The 20,075-nt window shown below is 36.6% G+C and overlaps 2 protein-coding genes across 3 annotated transcripts in view; one reads left to right on the top strand and one right to left on the bottom strand.

Moving 5' to 3' along the window:
• SYN2 (synapsin II) overlaps nucleotides 1–20,075 on the top strand; it is a 134,386-nt gene that overhangs the window by 67,555 nt on the left and 46,756 nt on the right. The window lies entirely within an intron of this gene.
• On the bottom strand, nucleotides 2,775–18,965 carry TIMP4 (TIMP metallopeptidase inhibitor 4). Its single transcript, XM_026691348.2, is given in 6 exon segments — nucleotides 2,775–2,893; nucleotides 2,896–2,949; nucleotides 7,273–7,392; nucleotides 9,065–9,185; nucleotides 14,312–14,400; nucleotides 18,836–18,965. Coding segments are annotated over 6 exon segments (633 nt in total).

The raw sequence follows: 20,075 nt of genomic DNA, 5'->3' as shown, positions 1-20,075 counted from the left end.
TTCATGACTGCATTTTTAGAGTAACATAGGAGAATCATTTGTCTGAAAATCCATAGTTATATCTATACCAGAATGGATTCTTCCTTCCCCTACAACTTATCAATCTCTTCTGAAGGATTATGAGAGTAGGAATTTAAAGTTTGTAGAGGATGAGCTGGGAGAAGAATCAGGGGACATGACAGAAGAGAAATGGAGGCCATTTCTGATTGCAGTAGATGACTGATGACATAGAATATGGCTATGGGAAAAGATGAATGTTCAGATATTCAATGTGAAATCCCAGTCTTGCACATAAAAAGGGCAGGGCTTTCAATAGCAATAGCACTTAGACTTATAAACCGCTTCACAGTGCTTTACAGCCTTCTCTAAGCAGTTTACAGAGTCAGCATATTGTCCCCAATAATCTGGGTTGTCATTTTACTGACCTCGGAAGGATGGAAGGCTGTGTCAGCCTTGAGAAGGTCAGGATCAAACTGCTGGCAGTAAGCAGAGTCAGCCTACATAAATGCATTCTAACAACTGTGTCACCATGGCTCTTTGGTATATAAAATTATTATTATTATTATACACAAAAAACAACAATGTATACAGCAAATGAGATAACTATGCTGGGTTTCACATCACAAATCACTAGTCGAACACTTCCCAACCGTTTAGGACTGCGTGATGTATCAGCGGAGTATGTGAGCAGATCCCAGTAAGGTGGCCTTCTGCAACTGACCAATGGTGATTCTGTCAATGCCAATTGTTTTCAAGTGCTTGCCTAGGTCTTTAGGCACAGCAGCCAGTGTGCCAAGTACCACTGGAACCACCTGCACTGGTTTATGTCAGAGTCTCTGCAGTTCGATTCTCAAGTCCTAATATCTGGTGATTTTTTCAAGTTGTTTCTCGTCGATTCTGCTGTCACCAGGTATGGCAATGTTGACGATCCACACTTTTTCTTCTCCACAATTGTGATATCCGGGGTATTGTCTTCCAAAACTTTGTCAGTCTGTATTCCACATTAGTTTTGCATGCTCATTTTCGCCACTTATTCAGGCTTATGATCCCACCAGTTCTTTGCTACAGGCAGATGGTAGTTGTGACACAAATTCCACTGGACCATCTGAGCAACTGTGTTGTAACGTTGTAGTCAGTCTGAGCGATTGTCTTACAACAGATCAGTATATGATCGATGGTGATCGATTATTATTATTATTATCATCATCACATCATCATCATTATTATTATTGCTGTTGTTATTGTTGTTCTGATGTTTACTAAATAAAAATTTAAATATTGATTTTGAATGTTAAAGCAGCTTTAATTTAAGTTGTGTTGGAATGAAGACTAATTACTGGTTAATTTTTAAGATATATCTCATAGTCACACAAGCAAATGAGGCTATTGCTAGTCATTTCTAGTCAATAGCAAAATAGCCTATGTCCTAAAAAAAATCACATACACAGCCTCATCTATCCATTCTTTTCTGATGGATAGGTGAAAATAAATTAGCAATTATACTGTATGGTAATTGCTGAAAAAATTGAGTGGTCCATACATTGCACTAAGGGGGAATTAATTCATGTTTTAACATTTCACTGTTCAAATTAGAAGTTACCAACTTCTATATCCATGACAAAGAGACTTAATATTCAGGCTTAAATCCTGGCCATTCAGCAGTGATTTCTACTTGCAGTGGAGCGTGAATTAAAGATTACAATGGAAAAGATTATATCAAAAACAAATTATATCATAAGATTAACCTTCTTTTATGAGTACATTTTCAACATTAACAATTAGGACACAAAGTTTTGGCTAGAAACCATAATTAATAGCACGTGAAATAAGATTCAGACCATGCCATTTCTTCAATGTACTTTAAAATATATAATAGTTTGAAAATGAGCTGGTATATGAAATGTCTGGAAGCAGCATATATTATCTTGTTCTGATGTTCATAAGAAATTGGTGTCTGATTGCATTAAACAACAACCTTTTAATTCAAACTTTAGCACTGATAAAGGAAATACTTGTAGTTCAGGATTGACCCCTCAACTTTAATATAATAGTGCTGTTAGAAAGGTGGTTCTTGGTGTCTTCCCCTGTTTATTTAGGTTGTTTTATTGTATTATTTTGCTATAATAATTGCATACAGTAATGCAGACTTTGTTCTTAATACTATAAAAGAAACAAAAAGTCAGAACAAAGAAAGTTTTAAAAGTTCCAAATTTATTTTAAGATTGATTTCACAATACATTGTCTTTTTGAAACATTGTCTTAGGTTCTAGTGGAGCTTCAACTTTAATCATGTTTACAGAATTATTAGACTATTAATACTATTTAAAAATCTTATCCATTTGTTCATTTGGAACATTTCTTCCAAATGGACAAATGTTCTCCCACTGTTTTTGATACAGTCAATATGATTGTGACATGATCCAGATATGCTGGAGTTGATTCTTATAAAATATTTTAAATAAAGATATCCCCTTTATTTCCCACTTTACATGGTAGTTTTGAAACATCCCTCTTCACTGTAAGAAATCAACTTATTCATCAAAGCTTTGAAAATTAACAAAAGAAATAAGGAAAGAAATTCAACTTATTGCTGCAGCTCTTCTCTGATGCTTATGAATTAAAGGTTTAATTGATAATAATTCTGCTTTCAAGATTAATTACACTGCACAATTTTGATTCTAAGCAAGGCACAATTATTGGAAGTTCAAAGGATCATTAAGCAGGCAACATGGGATAAATGTAACCTCTCATGTTTCCCCCAAAATTTATATAATTTATGGTTCACTGGCATCAGCTAACTCTTTCACTATGGAAGATCCTAATGCCAACTGCAAGCAAGTTCCATCACTGCCCTTGAAACAGACACAATTATTTGCTTGATGTCCATAGACTGTTCCTTCAGCCAGTCCGTCCATAGGCATTCGTTGGGTGTTGTGATGGAAGAAGGTTCTGTAGGTCAGTCAGAATCTAAGTGCAAAAAATCATATCAGTTCCCCATTCTTCTATTCTGAAATCATATTTTATAATGTATAAAAACTTATTTATCATTTATCAGTGTAAAGATTCTAACAATTTTTAAATAGTTTCTAAAATCCACATGTGCCTTGAAATGAGACGAGGATAGAACTTTCAGGCATTATAAATACACATATTCCGACATCAGTGCATAATGAATTATTTCAACATAGAAATCTATATTAGTTTCAAGATATTTTTTCTGAATTAGTTGAACATTCAAACTATAATTTTGTACCAAAGTGACATTTGTGCATGTAAAAAGCTGTTATGTATCACCTTGATATCTACAATGTGCACATTAAGTGCAGAAAAGCACCTTGGAATTATGCAGCATGGATATTTTGCTGTCCTCCTTCTTTTAATATTAAGAGAAGGGATGATGTTGATCAGACAGTGAACAACAGCCGGATCAAGGAACTATCAAGAAAAAAACACTCTCACCAACACAGATAGAGCAAGTCATTGTATTTAAATAGAGAGCAGAGGGCACACTGAAGAGGTTTCCTAGTTGGATAATGAAACATCTGCAAAAAAACAACCAAACTCAGAGAGCACCATGAACTCCACAAGTACGGTTGTCTAGTGTTCAGAAATAATTTGGTAGTGGGAAGAAGGCGGAGCCTCCTCGCCGACGGGCGGTAGATCGCAACTCTCTGCAGCTATCGTTCGTGCTCTTTCGTCGGAGAGCCCCAATCATCCTGATTAGGGGCTGAAACTGCCTTGGAGGGGCAGCGGAGTAAGAGGAAGCAACAAGCCTGTTTGTGGGGAGCCGCATCTCCCCCTGGGCTTTTTTTTCCTCCCGAAGACGACTGCAGCGATGGTCTAAAATGGACATCCCGAAGAGGATGACTCAGCTTGACTAAGATTTGTGCAGGAGGGAAGAAAGAGGTGGATAACATCTGAACCGGGACAACTGGGCAACATAACCAAATAAAAGTACCCCGGGATTAAGGTAACATAGAACTTTTAAGAAAAGAAAAGTGAGCGGCGAAATTACAAAGAGACAGAGAAAAAAAGGAAAATATTTTTGACAGCTAAATGGGGCTTCGAACCGGGAAAGGAAGAAGCTGGAATTAAAGATTTTATGAAATTGGACTAAAATAATTTGGGAATAATCAAGTATAAAATTAAAGCTGGACTTAAGATTGTCAAAGAATAATAATAATAAAGTTTACAAATTGGAGACTGGATTGTGTTGGAATATTGAGGTTCGAAAAACCTTAAATAAAAATACAGGGGGGAGTGAAGACTTCGTATAATGGAGAGTGTCACCTTTTGATAAAAATTTAGTTCAAATAAAAAGGAAAACATTTTGTTTTTTGAATGAACTGATATGGATATAACATTACAGAAATATTGAAACAAAGTAAGAATTTTAGAAAATGAAAGTAGAACCAGAATAAAGGAAAAAGCAAGGAAGGAAAGATTGTTTGTGGGACTGATTGATGTTTTTGGTATAAACCCTGGACTGGAATAGCTGAGAACTTTAAAAAATTGAAAGAAGAAAGAAGGAAAGTAAAAGTGGTTTCTTTTTGTGGACTTTAAGGATCATAAAATATAAGAATGATGATATCTCTCTGGGATTTAAAAATGGAACTTAAAAATATGAGAGAATTACTACAGGAAAGAGGCGAATCACTTTGCTCTGTGCTAGAAAAAATGGAAATGGCGATTGAAGAACAAGAAGAAAGATTCTCAGAGGAGCAGGAATTGACTCAAGGAGAAGACATTTTGAATGGACAATTAACACAAAGAACGTTACAAAGAAGTGGGGAAAGAAGGAAGGTTAAAAAGTTGAATTTCAAGAAAGCAATTAAAAGAGGGAATAATTGTGAAGTTAGAAAAGGCAGGAAGATTCAGCAGAAAAGGGGAAGGGAAGATATTAAGGAGATAAATTGGAATGAGAAAAGTTATGGGGAAAAGAGAGGGAGGAGAAGCAGTAAGAAACACGCATGTGAAAGAGAGAAACACAGAACTAGTAAAATGTTGAAAGGAAATTGTTTCTTTACAATTAAAAGAAGGAATACTTGTGAAGTCAGGAAATGCAGAAAGAATGAGAAAAGACATGGGCAAGAGAGGGGGAGGAGAAGCAGTAAGAAACAGGCATGTGAAAGAGAGAAACACAGAACTAGTAAAATGTTGAAAAGAAATGGCCTTTTCAGAGATAATGGTTGATGATTTAAAAGGGGGATTCTGCAGGGTGACAAGGGGTAATAAGAATATTTCTGCAATTAAAAATATTTAGAAAATAGGGTAATATAGATACTGATAACTCTTATTAAAGGGGGGGAAATATGCTGTGGAATCCAATTGAGAAGATGTAATGACTAATGGTTTATTGGGAATTAAGATGAGGGAATAAAGGTATATTCTAATCATTAAGGTGTCACACTCAAAATAGTAAAAGAGGGGAAACTTATACTTGTTCTTTTTTCTTTTTGTGTGGGTGTGTTAAGATCTGTATTAATTTAGAATTTATATAAAAAAAAGTGTAATGGAAAGGGAATGTGACAGACTAAAGAACCAGCTAAATTAATAAGCTTAATAAGTTTAATATAGATTATTAAAAGCAAGGAGACATTGGTAACTTCATTATTACCACTATTAGGCAAATATATATTGTTTATTTTTATTTTTAAAATAAATATTAAGGATTATACTTGAAATAATTGAAATGAAATTTAAAAATGTTTAGATTGGGATTAATGAAAAAAATTAGAATTAAACCTTATTATTATTTATTAGGCAAATATATATTGTTTATCTTTATGTTTAAAAACAAATACTAAAGGATTATATTTGAAATAATTGAAATGAAACAAAATTGATTGAAATTAATGAAAGAGGCTAGAATTAATGTGTTTGTTTCTCTCCTTACTGAAAATTTGGAATGGAAAAGGTAATAATAGAATTAAGTATGCATATATCAATGTATAATTTCTGTCATATTTGTATGTAAAGATGATGACCCGGAAATATGTTGTCCACTAAAAAGAGATTTTTGTTTTTAATGTGAAAACTGAATAAAGTCTGTTTAAAAAAAAAAAAAGAAATAATTTGGTAGCAAAAGGGCTAAGTAAAAAAAGGGTAAGATTAATTCTTGTATGACAAGCATAAAAAATATGTGCTCTCCATCTTAATAGATATCATTTGAATTGAAGTACACTTTAGATATCATTTGATTTGAATTACACTTTCTGTAATCATCTAAATATATCCAGTGTTACAGGTTAAAGGTTTATTTATCCATTCTGCATTGATTACGGAAGTTTCAAGAGAGATGAATTCAAGCATACTCAATTGGGGCATTCTTCATTAAATCTCAGTGCAGATATATCTAGATCATAAAATTAGGTTGGTGGTCATGGAAGACATTATGAGCAGGATCTTACTATATATATTAATGACCACATGATCCAATACATCCATTAGAAAAGGTAAGTGATAACATAACTGGTATATGCCATCATACTAACTGTCAAAGATCCATCAGAAAACAGCCCAACAAAAGAATCCCTAAGATTGCCTCCACCCACCCGGACAAGCAAGACACCAGAATATTAACTGACAGCAAACAGCACTCCCTACTAGCACTGATGCTGTTACCTAGTTAGGGTAACGAAACATCTGCAAGAAAACAACCAAACTCAGAGAGCACCAAGCACCATACACTTATAACTAGTGGTATGCCAAATGTATAAAAGTTGAAAAGTTCTGACTTCCAATTTCAGACTATCCTATTCTATCATTAGAACTTCTTTTCCTGGTAGTTTTGTAAGTGGTACCTTCAAAAAATATGGTCTTCCAACCTTAATTTTTAGGAAAAGTAACATTTTGAATCACTTTTGCTAGACCCCTGCTGTTTGTGAAGTTTGCAGGAACATCTTACGTTGATTTTCTAATAGTAAATAACTACTAAAGGGACATACGGCATAGTTGAGAAAATTGTTCCAAAGCTCAGTGAGATAGGTATAGAAAACAATTTTAGGTATTATGACATGGCTAGAAGGACTACCATCCCAAGACAGATTGCTGTAGTATTTGGATGTACCATTTAGACAAGGTAGGTTAAAGCTTATACATTCTAACAAATCTGCTTTATTCTACCTACCTACCTTACACACACACACACACACAAACACACACACACACAAAACATTATAGGTATATTATTATATTATTACTTATATATGTGTTGCTGCACAACTGATATAGTAATAGTAGACTATATTCCGATCTAATTGTTATACTTACTGTAGTCACAGCCCATATTCTTTTTATTTAGATTTTTCTTTTGAGACTGGGTAAGGTCATTCCATGGTTTAATAAAATTGCATAAATAAATAGCAACTCTTCCATCCGGTATAATTTTACCTGAAGTAAAGAAAATGCTGAAATGAGGGACTCAGACATTCTCATTGCCAAAGACCTATTCCACAGGCACTAAATCAATCAAATTGTCTAGTAGAATATATAACCTGTTATAGGTCCAGGAAAGATTATGATGATTTAAATTTATGTCACCAACACCTACAAACCTTGTCCAGTTTTTTTCTCCCCCTCCTTTATTTTTAAATTATTGGGGGAAAGAGGAAATAAAAAGTATTGCTTTGTTTTAATTTATTCAAGGAGGTAGATCCATATATCTTGTAATGGCAGGAGTGATGCTCATTTGATCTTACAGTTTACTTCTTATGCTACATACATATAGAAAGAGAGAGGGAGGGTGTGAGGGAGAGAGGGGGGTGAGAGAGAGAGTAATAATTTTCTAGAAATGTGTACATTTTTACCATAAATGTCACTGATGGTTATAAGGCCCAAATGTTGATTTTGTATGTTGACTTTAACAATTGATTTTAAAATAGAATAGAATAGAATAAAACAGAATGAGAGAGTTAGAAGGGACCTTGGAGGTCTTCTAGTCCAACCCCCTGCCTAGGCAAGAAACCCTACACCACTGAAGACAAATGGTTATCCAACTTCTTTTTAAAAATGTCCAGTGTTGGAGCATTCACAACTTTTGGAGGCAAGTTGTTCCACTGATTAATTGTTCTAACTGTCAGGAAATTTCTCCTTAGTTATAAGTTGCTTCTCTCCTTGATTATTTTCCACCCATTGCTTCTTGTCCTGCCTTCAGGTGCTTTGGAGAATAGCTTGACTCCCTCTTCTTTGTGGCAGCCCCTGAGATATTGGAACACTGCTATCATGTCTCCCCTAGTCTTTCTTTTAGACTAGACATACCCAGTTCCTGCAAACATTCTTCATATGTTTTAGCCTCCAGTCCCCTAATCATCTTTGTTGCTCTTCTCTGCACTCTTTCTAGAGTCTCAACATCTTTTTTACATCGTGGCGACCAAAACTGAATGCAGTATTCCAAGTGTGGCCTTACCAAGACATTATAAAGTGTTATTAACACTTCACATCATCTTGATTCTATCCCTCTGTTTATGCACCCGAGAACTATGTTGGCTTTTTTGGCAGCTGCTGCACACTGCTGGCTCATATTTAAATGGTTGTCCACTAGGACTCTGAGATCCCTCTTACAGTTACTACTATTGAACAAGGTGCCACATATACTGTACCTGTGCATTTGATTTTTCTTGTCTAAATGTAGAACCTTACTATTTTCACCATTGAATTTCATTTTGTTAGATAGCACCCAATGTTCAAGTCTGTCAAGATCCTTCTGTATCTTAAGCCTATCTTCTGCAGCTTTGACTATTCCTACCTACCTACAAATTTGATGAGGTCCCCATCTATCCCCTTGTCCAAGTCACTTATGAAGATGTTGAAGAGTACTGGGCCTTGGGTTACTCCACTGCATACATCCCTCCATTTAGATGCAGTTCCATTGAGGACTACAAGTTGAGTGCGGTTGGACAGCCAGTTAAGAATCCATTTAGTGGTGGTGTTGTCTAACCCACATTTTTCTACTTTATCTAATAGTAGGTTATGGTCTACTTTATCAAATGCCTTACTGAAGTTCAAGTAAATTATATCGGCAGCATTCCTCTGGTCAACTAATTACAAACAAACTATACTATACCTGAAAGGAGATACTGTTTCTTTTTTCTCTTGAGGACTTGTAATTCTACCCCACAGTATCTTGATGTCAAAGGTGTAAAAACATACTGAACATCTTTTGCTTTTTCAAAACCTTTAAACACCTATTAGGAAAAATAAAATTCTATATAAGCTGTATAAAACACTTTAACATTTTACTGTGTAATATTGATATTTGCACTACTTAGCTTCCCACTTTTTCTATTGTGCTTTCTAAATCTCTGTACAAGAGAGCATAGGAAAAGTGGCTGGTTTGATTGCCTGTTGTTGCCAGAGGGATGGGGGTTGTTGTTTTTATGGTTTCTATATTGAGTTTTTAAGTTTTTGTAAGCAACAAATAGTGTGAACACCCATGAATGAACTAGATTATCACATTAATTATAATACCACAGACAACCAAAAAAACTGAAAATGGATAATTGGAGAAGCCTCTGCAAGTTCTCACTCAAAGCACAAATAAAGACACATGACAATGGGGATGCTGCAAAGATCATAAATGCAAGGATTAATCATAAGTCACTTTCTTTTCAATGCCGTTGTATATTCAAAAGGTCACTAAATTAATGGTCATAAGTCAAGGACTACTATACAATGCTTCCATTACAATGATTTCCCCTTTGCAGAGTAGGAAGAGCTAATGGTCAGGATAGGGACAGATCTTCATGGAGATTGTGCATTAGAGAAAACAATCGTTAACAGATTTAACAGATAATCAGAGTTTGAAGGGACTTTGTAGGTCATCTAGTCCAACTCAAGTGGGAGACCCTACACCATTTCTAACAGATGACAGTCCAATCTCTTCTTGAAAGTCTCAAGTGATGGTGCTCCCACAACTTCCAAGGGCAAGCTGTTCCATTGATTGATTGTTCTCACTGTCAGAAAGTTTCTCCTTATTTCCAGGTTAAATCTCTCCTTCTTCAGTTTCTATCCATTATTCCTTGTCTGCCCTTTGGGTGCTTTAGATTGACTCATTCCTCTCTGTGGCAGCCCCTCAAATATTGGAAGACCGCTATCATGTCTCCCCTGGTCCTTCTCTTTACTAGACTAGCCAAGCCAAGTTCCTGCAACCATTTGTTGTATGTTTTAGCCTCCAGTCCCCTAATCATCCTGGTTGCTCTTCTCTGTACTATTTCTAGAGTCTCAACATCTTTTTTATAATGTGGTGACCAAAACTGGATGCAGTACTCTAGGTGTGGTCTTACTAAGGCTTTATAGAGTGGTATTAGTACTTCCCTTGATCTTGATTGTATCCCTCTGTTAATACAATTTAGGATTGCATTAGTTTTTTTGGCTGCTGCTGCACACTGCTGGCTCATATTTAGCTGGTGGTCCACTAAGACTCCAAGATCCCTCTCACAGTTACTGCTATTGAGCCTGGTTTCACCCAGTCTATATGTGTACTTTTGGTTTTTCTTGCCTAAGTGTAGGACTTTACTTTTGTCTACATTGAATTTCATTTTGTTAGATATGGCCCAGTGTTCTAGTCTGTCAAGAGCCATCTGGATCTTGACCCTGTCTTCTTGGGTGTTAGCTATTCCTGCCAGCTTAGTATCATCTGCAAATTTGGTAAGTTCCCCTTCTCTTCCCTCATCTAAGTCATTAACAAAGATATTGAAGAGTACTGGGCCTAAGACGGAACCTTGTGGCACCCCACTGCTTACTTCCCTCCATGTAGACTTAGACCCATTAAGGACTACTTGCTGAGTACGGTTTGTCATCCAGTTGCGAGTCCATCTGGTGGTGGTGCTATCTTTTCCACTTTTTTCCAGCTTACTAAGAAGTTGGTTGTGGTCTACTTTGTTGAATGCCTTGCTGAAATCTAAATATATTATGTCCACAGTATTTTGCTGGTCTTGTAATTTAGTCACTTTGTTGAAGAATGAAATAAGATTGGTTTGGCATGATCTGTTTTTAACAAATCCGTGCTGACTGCTAGTTATTACTTTACTTGTTTCTAGATGTTGGCAGATCTGTTTTTTTTATTATCTTTTCCAGTATCTTCCCGGGTATTGATGTTCCTACCATCCCTGTCCAATTGTCCCCATTATACATACCTGGTTCCTGTATTCATACTCATATTTATTCTTATACTTATTATCTTGTAAGCAATTGACAAATCAAATCAAATAAATAAATAAAATAAAATATGAGTGGTCACTAAGAGTCGAGAATGATTTGGTGGTACATAATCAAACAATAACTGGCCATGAGACAAAACTCTACAAAGGGGGAAATCATTGTAAAGAAAGGGTTGTAGTGTCATATTTGCAACTTCCCTAGCTAGACGCCCAGTTGCCTCTTGAAAAAGTAACTTTGGGCCCCTGACTAGTTTCTGACAAGCAAAGTCAGACTCTCCTTTATGTCTGTGATTCACTTAACGGCTTTGGCAAAAAGGTCATAAAATTGGGCTTGACTCATTTGGCATCCACATCTCTTAGTAATGGAATTTCCATTCTGAAATGTGGTAATTAGTCAAGGAATACTTGTCACCTCTAGGTAATATGGGCAGTATAGACATTTAAAATGATTAAATAAATAATAGTCAATGTCTTGATTTAAATGAATTTTATCATTCAAAATAGTAATTCCTAACCAGGCATGGTAAATCATAATACTAAATATTTTCTCACTAAAATATTGCTGATAGGATTATTTAGTTCTTTTAAAATATGAATATATGACTCCTATATTAATTTCTAAAATGAAAAACTAAAGTGGGTAGAGTAGGCATGCTCCAGATCCCTTAAACACTGCTGCCTTGTGGGTCCTTGGAAGTGTACCTTTTCCATTATGTCCCCTGCCCTATGGAACACTTTCCCCCTGGAGATCCAAGAGGTCCCCAACTGTTTTATACTTCCAGAGGGCACTCAAAGCATGGCTCTTCCCCAGGCTCTAAGATAAGGCAAGGTGAAGCTGAGATCAGAGTTGGCCTCAATACCATTGTGGCTCCAGGTCTTCCTGCTTTTTAGTATTATCATTGTTGATTTATGATTCTACAACTGTTTCACTAATTGTAAGCTGCCCGGAGTTGGTTTTAATATGGGCGGGTATGCAAATGTAATAAATAAATATATAAATAAAATGATTTGCAAAATGTATGGAAAAAGGAAAAGCATCAAATAAAAATGTTTTTAAAAACACAAGAACAAAATCCTTTCTGAAAAGAATTAAAGTCATAACTTTGAATTGGGATCAGAAATGAAATGATAAGGCAGATATTTCAAAACAGATTAGTACATTCAAATCTATTTTAGGTAAGCTGCTGCTTTCTATAGTACATTATGCACCTTCATTATATTTATTTTATTTGGATTTATTTATTATTTAGCGTATGGCAAATACATGGACATAGTAGTTCAAATGTTAATGTCCAATCCATCCAGCCATTCAAGGACAGGGTGGTTTATGTTGGAAAAATAAGACATTGGGCCAGTGTAAGCTCTTGATGGACTTTCGGACACAATGTGATGGATATTTTGTGGAGGAGAACCACAGTCACACTGATGGGTAGAGACAAGACCCCACTTAAACAAGGAGTCTTGGCAGCTACCATGTTGGGTACGGATCCTGTTCAGAGTTGACCAAAGCCGGCGAGGAAGGTCAAAACCTGGCACCTTTTGTGTAGGGTCATCTAAGTAACTACCTGTATCTGGGCATTCAGCAGCCCATTTGGCTTCCACTGTGAGTTGAAGTATTTATCCTGGCTATGAATGAAATGCTATTTTTCTCCCTTAGCTACTGAGTTCTTATGTAACTAAAGGTGTTGACTCAGAAATGAGTTCCAATCCAGTTGAAGAGGAAACAGTTTTCCCCAGATTAATTAACAGCCTCTCTGGATCTCTCTTGGCTTATTTTCTTTTTGCCACAGTTAAACTTTTTTGCAGATGGGTAACATTTGTTTGCAGCTGCACAGGAGCATTTTGTTCCATTAATTTCTACAGGTCAGTCTGTACAGGAGCATCTAATTCCCAATCCTTGATCTGCCAGCATAGCTGCAGAGCTGCAGGTCAGGGTGAAGGGACTAAAGTATAAATCATGTCAGAGGATAGCCACTATGGTGAGCAGATGAGATGCTTTCAATTTGTTTGTTTGTTTTGGGTTTTGGAAAGAGATGTATTTTTAATGCAAAGTTAAAGACAGTGGGGAGAGGCACTATTGGCATAATTGGATAATAAGTGAGACAATTACTGACCAGGAAAGACACTGGTTGCCATTCAAAGCTGAAAATGTGCATTACAAGAACATCAATACTATTTCACAGAGGTGGGATTCAAATTTCTTAACAACTGGTTCTATGGGTGTGGCCTAATTTGTAGGTGTGGCTTGGTGGTCACGTAACTGGCTGGGCGTGGCTTGTATTTAAATATTGTAAATATTTATGTAAATATTGATTTATTTTTATTGAAAAAGAGCAACTTTTACCCAAAATGAGGCAAAGCAGGCAGGCAGATTGAGTTGCTTCCAGAGTCACAGATTCACTCAGAGATCTACCATTCTGCAATCTGCTGCCTGAGTCTGTCACATAAAATTTACTTGCAAGCAAACTCACAAAATTAACTCACAACACACCATGTATGTAAATATTGATTTTTTTTATAAAAAAAAAGCAAGAGCAACTTTTACCCAAAATCAGGCAAAGCAGGCAGGCAGATTGAATTGCTCCCAGAATCACAGATTCACTCAGAGATCTACCATTCTTCAATCTGCTACCTGAGTCTGCACTGAAAAATAGAAGCTTCGGTCCTAACAAAGGTTCAGCTCTGCTTTTAGATTAGCTAGAAAGCAAGAAATCCAATGATTTCCTGCTTTCTAGCTTATCTAAATCTCCCAGCACAGCTGATAGTTGGAACAGCTGATAGTGTGTGGGGTGGGGGGGAGGAAAAATAGCAACTTACCAAAAATTAGGCAAAGGCACAATTGCAGGCAAGTTGGATGGCACGCATGCCAGGCAAGGAGTGAGTGGGCAGGGTGGGGAGGGGCAGGGTCAGACAGTGGCACAATTTGCCAGTTCTCGAACTGCGCAAAATTGTAACAACCGGTTCTATAGAACCTGTCTGACCAGGTAGAATCCCACCCCTGCTATTTCATTGCATAGTAAAATAGTGATTTTACTATGTTTACTTGTTTACTTCCTGCTTTGTTTCAGTTCTGAGGGGAAGACTTGCTTCTCCTAATGTATGTTCTTTTTCCTGCCATTTAAACCTCAAAACAGAGAAAGGCTTTCAGATACCTTTGTGATTTTGATTTCATACCGGATGACTTTCAAAGAAGACAATGAATCTATAATCACTTCTTTACACCATATTTCTGCACGAATCACTGAAATAAAATAAAACATTATTGAAAAAATGGATTGAAAAAATACCTGGTTTTTTTTCCTCCAAAAGTCATAGTAATGTGAAAGCAATTATTTATTTTATTAAAATGATTTACATCCTGTCTTTCAGGATACAAATCTTACCAAATTATCTTACATGCTATGGTGATAAACAGACACAAATCAAGAATAGTTTTCAAAAACTAAGAAGAAATTTTTTCCTTGTCCCAGGACAATTGGTAGCATTGGCCCTCTGAAAGAGGGAAGGAAAGAAATTCTGTAGCCGGATGCCATGATGGTCTGTGCCCGGGATTCTTCCCATCTTAGGCTTTCTCAATCTTAGCATCTTTAAAATGGATGGACTTCAACTCCCAGAATTCCCAGCATCCTGGCTGGAAATTTCTGAAAGTTGAAGTCCACTCAACCAGCTATCCTCAAAGATGAGTTTTAAAAAAATGATATAATGTGTGGGTAGAAGGAGTCCTTGATTTACGATCACAATTGTGACCAGAATTCCTAAGGAAGGCAGTTCTTAAATGAGTTGTGCCTGATTTCCTGAACCGTATCTGACATGGTTGTTAAATGAATTGCTGCATTTGTTAACACCTCAGTTGTTCTCCCATTGATTTTGCTTGTCGGAAACCAGCTTCGGAAACCAGCTTCTCCCATAGCTTCTCCCATTGATTTTGCTTGTCGGAAACCAGCTGGGAAAGATACAAGTGGCAATCACATGACTCCAGGATGCTGCAACCATCATCAATACATGCCAGTTGCCAAGCACCCAAATTTTTATCACTTTTGACCATGGGGATGCTGTAGTGCTAGTATGTGTAAGAACTGGTCATTAGTCCCTTTCTTCAGTGCCATTGTAACTTTGAACGTTCACTAAAGAAATGGTTGTAAATTGAGGGCTACGTTTAAGCATTATCTGAAGAGATAACTATTTAAGTATGTCAGCTTTTAAAACATAAGTGTGCATTCTTTCAAAATACTGTTTACCTAGTTATAATTATATTAGTTATATAGGTAGTCCTCAACTTTTCAAACTTAAAATAGCATTGCAGGTATGAAACAACCTCTTCTGATTATTGCTGGAAGAGTTTTGAAGTCTTAGAACTTTCCACTTGCTGAAAAAACCAATTGAAAAGAGCATTTTGAATTTTAGTTTGAAATATTCCATTTTGAAATATTTTGAATCTGAGATTTTGGTACAACCATGAGAGATATGCTTTATTGTAAACTAGAGAATCAAGCGTATTTATTCTCAGATCAGCCGTTTTACTATGCAGGAAGAGGGGTCATGAATGGATTAGGAATTATTAATGAATTGTGCAACAATTAAATTCTCTCTAAAAGTGGTGAGCAAGGAAAATGTGAACTTAGCGTCCTATGAAATGCTCCATTTGCTGCTGGTGAAGCACGGCAAATTTTCTTGGCTCCCAGTTCTTTCATCCTCTGAAGACCACTGATTTGCGGTGATATGAAGCGCAGCTGGGTTTTTTCTTTGTTTACTTCACCCAACATCTACATAAAAACAACCTTATTGTATGACAATTACAGAATATCCATTTGTAAATAGCTTCAGTAGATAGGTGGCAAGATAGTAGGGGCAGTCAGGCACAACACTGGTTATGTAGACAGTAAACACAGGGTCAAACAAAATGGACTCAAATGTCTATACACCAATGCACAGAGTATGAGGAATAAACAGTCTGAATTAGAAATTCAAGTAAATGACGGTAGATATGATATTGCTGCCATTACAGAAAATTGGTGGGATGAAACCCACAAGTGGAACATACAGCTGGAGGGATTTAAATTATTTAAAAGAAATAGACCAAGTAAAAGAAGAGGTGGAGTTGCACTATATATAAGAAATAACTACATCTCTACAGAAATAGAGCACAACAGTGATGAAAATTATCTTGAATGCATTTGACCTGACTGTAAATATTCAAGTCTTCCTGCAACCTGTTCTGTTCCAGAATATTTTATTCCTGTCTATTTTATTATCAATATGTTTGCATGTACCATAACATTAAAATTGCTATAGGATGCTCGACTAGGGATCTGTTCTTTTTAATTTTCTTCCTTAAATATTCTTTTCATTTTGTAGCCTTGCTTACCTTACATTCTTGATGTCACAAACCATGTTAGCATCAACCATTGACTTCTCTATTAGCACCTGCTATATATTTGTTTTGTATGATTACAAATATAAAACGTGTACTGTTTAATATGATCTTCTGTGTATGTAGAATAGACAAATACTGATAAGCTTTTGCTTTACCGAGAGCCCTGAATAAACAATTCTGCAGCTGAACTAATGTATTTTAGTTTTAGTTTTTCACCTAAAATACTATGTAGTGATTTGTAGTTAAGCAGCCTAAAAACTAGTCATTTTATTTTAAGCTCAAAACTATGGAGCTAGGGATTTTAAAATAAAGAATCATAAATATAAATTTAACTTAATTCAGAAATTAATTTTCTATAATTATTTCATCTCAACTTATCACAATTACATGCTGTGTCAATATATTCCATATTTCAGAAAAGTAATACATATAAGAATGCATAGAAACAATACATGCATTTTGTGAATTGTTTTATCATTAAACTAAGTTATTTTTCTCTTATATTTTATACTGCGTGTCTAGGTAATTTTCTTGATGAATTTGGATACGTTAGAGCTTGTCATGGTTACAAAGATTTTATCAACACAGAAAATCATTAGGCAGAAGATTCTGCCTCTTCCAAACAAATGCTAGTTTTGTGACATTTCAGTAATTAATGTTTTACAATTGCTCTTCAAGTCTGAACAGAAGCTATATCTTGAACTGATAAAATGACAAAATAACAGATAACAGATAATCAGAGTTGGAAAAGACCTTGTAGGTCATCTAATCTAATCCCTCATCCAAGCGGGAGACCCTACACCATCTCTGACAAATGGCAGTCTTCTTGAAGGTCTCAACTGATGGCGCTCCCACAACTTCCAAGGGCAAGTTGTTCCATTGGTTGATTGTTCTCACTGTCAGAAAGTTTCTCCTTATTTCCAGGTTAAATCTCTCCTTGTTCAGTTTCCATCCATTATTCCTTGTCCGGCCTACAGGCGCTTTAGAAAATAGCTTGACCTCTTCCTCCCTGTGGCAGCCCCTCAAATATTGGAAGACCGTTATCATGTCTCCCCTGGTCCTTCTCTTTACTAGACTAGGCAAACCCAGTTCCTGCAACCATTCGTTGTATGTTTTAGCCTCCAGTCCCCTAATCATCCTGGTTGCTCTTCTCTGTACTTTTTCTAGAGTCTCAACATCTTTTTTATAATGTGGTGACCAAAACTGGATGCAGTACTCTAGGTGTGGTCTTACTAAGGCTTTATAGAGTGGTATTAGTACTTCCCTTAATCTTGAATGTATCCCTCTGTTAATACAACAAAATATCACAATCAATTTTGGATTATTACATTATAAATTTTAATATATTCATAATGGTAAACTTTATACAGATTATATACTTGGCAGAGATTGTCTGCAAATAGTATAATACCATGATGGCGAACCTATGTCACGCATGCCAGAAGTGGCACGCAGAGCCACCTCTGCCGGCACACGAGCCATCGCCCGAGCTCTTTTTCACTGTGCATTGTGTGAGCACCTCCCGCCACCCAGCTGATTGTTGGGTATGTGCACGTATGCGCAGGGGCGAGAGCACATGTGGGGGGTTGTGTGTGCATATGCAGGGGCCTGGGGGGGGTTACATGTGAATTGCATTATGGGTGCTGGCACATGTGCGCACGCACACACTTTGGGCACGCGATGACGAAAAGTTTGGCCATCAATGGTATAGTGTATCCCATACTATATATAGTATGCAGAGGGGGTGTGCAGTATCTAGCGACATGAATTAACCAACTCCCATACCTAAACAGAGAGAGGGAGGGGGTAAAAGACTCATAGAAAGGCTAGCATATGTTGCAAAAATATTCAACTGTGAAGTTTAAATCAGCTGAAAGGAACTTGATAAACCCTTGATTTAAAATAGTTAAGAAGCAGATTATAATCTGTACAGCATACATATTATATGACCCATATTCATGTTTATTTATATATTAAATGTTAGTAATATTCAGAAACAGCTCTAGTTCCTATTAGTCCACAGATTTCTGAAAATAAATTTAATATAGCAAGTCCAATAAATTATTAAATATAAAGATGATAAACACAGAATTCCAAAGTAAGCAGTTTTTACATGCTTTTGAAATTCATTTTATCCTGGGAATCGTATGTGGTAGTGTTTAACTCTTTTCTTTTACAGTGCTGATTTTCATTTGAGATATGAACCCTAGAGCATTGCAGAAATGTGAGCATATAGCTAATCATGTCTCTGAACTGCTCTGCTCGTTTGCCCTGTAAAAAGCATAGATGATTGATGACTTACCAATATCAGAACTACAGAGTTGTTGCTGTGGACTGGCTGAGGCACACCTGCAAGCGTCAGTCGGATCCTGAATACTGAGGATTAGAAGGAGCAGTGGTAAAAGTAGCGAAGTACTGAGTAGAGGAGTCATGCTGCTTGAAACACACTTGGATGACTGGCCAGCTTGAAGAAAAGATTCTTTTTATGTTCAATTCGCCCCTCCCAAATGTTCTAATGACAAGTTTCCTCTTGGAGCAAGCAGCAATTTAATTTCAGCAGATTAAACTATTTCTATTGGGCACAGAAATGCTCTGACAGCCCATTCTGAAGATATACTTATCTTAAGTAACTTTTAAGGTTCCTGACATATGAACTGTTTTTCTTTTCTTTAAGCCAAAAGCACATTATTGGTGAAACATGAGAGATTTCTTATATCAGAAGAAATGTTACTTTAATTACAAGCCATTGTCAGCAATGGTTGGGAAAGCACTTTAGAATAGGGGTGTCGAGTTTCCGGTTTGTCGGCGCGGCGGTAGGGGATTGCGGCTGCGCGATCCTGCCGCGCTAGCCGTTTTGGGGCTCCGACCCGGACGGGTGCGGAGCAAGGCTGCCCTGCAGGGGTAGCTGAAGGTAAGGGGATCCGGAGGAAGGGTTTGGGGTGTTGCAGACCCCTCCCTGGCCGGCAGAACCCCCTTTACCAGGACGGTGCACGGCGGTCCGCAATGGCCGCCACAAAGAAGTTGACAGCCGGGCAAGTATGCGCAGGAGGAAGAAGAGAAAGTTATTGAAAGTGAAAGTTCTTCTTGGTCGACCCAGGGCTTTGAGATTTATCTAATTTAATTCCTGGAAAAGATGGTTTTTGATGATTGTTTCCACAAGAGAAAAAAAAAAAGCGGCTATTTTGAGGTGCTGAAAGGAAAGTTTACTCTCCCTCCCGACGGAATTAAGCCGGAAGGGAGAGGATAAAGAAAATATATAAATTTGGATCTTGTTGGAGGAGATGCCTTGAAGACTTGAGGACAGAAATATAATCTTAATAAGGCTTTAAAATATAGATTTGGACTCTTTTTTTTATTTGTTTGATACCACCCTGGAAGAGGAAGGGGAATTTTGGCTTGCTTGGATTTATTGAGGATTGTGGATTTTGGGATTGTTTTGCCTTTCTCTCGGAATATTTGGTTGGTGTAAGAAGAAAGAGGAATAAAGAAAAGAAAAGATTTATTTATAATGGCTTTCCTTTTTGAAGACCTGAGGGATGAAT

This window comes from Notechis scutatus, chromosome 2, assembly GCF_049901735.1.
Source record: "Notechis scutatus isolate UNSWTSFEM ecotype Mainland chromosome 2, rNotScu1.2, whole genome shotgun sequence".
In the NCBI taxonomy this organism is placed as follows: domain Eukaryota; kingdom Metazoa; phylum Chordata; class Lepidosauria; order Squamata; family Elapidae; genus Notechis; species Notechis scutatus.
The sequence above is the reverse complement of the archived record's forward strand: the minus strand, read 5'-3'. Positions and strand labels throughout refer to the sequence as shown.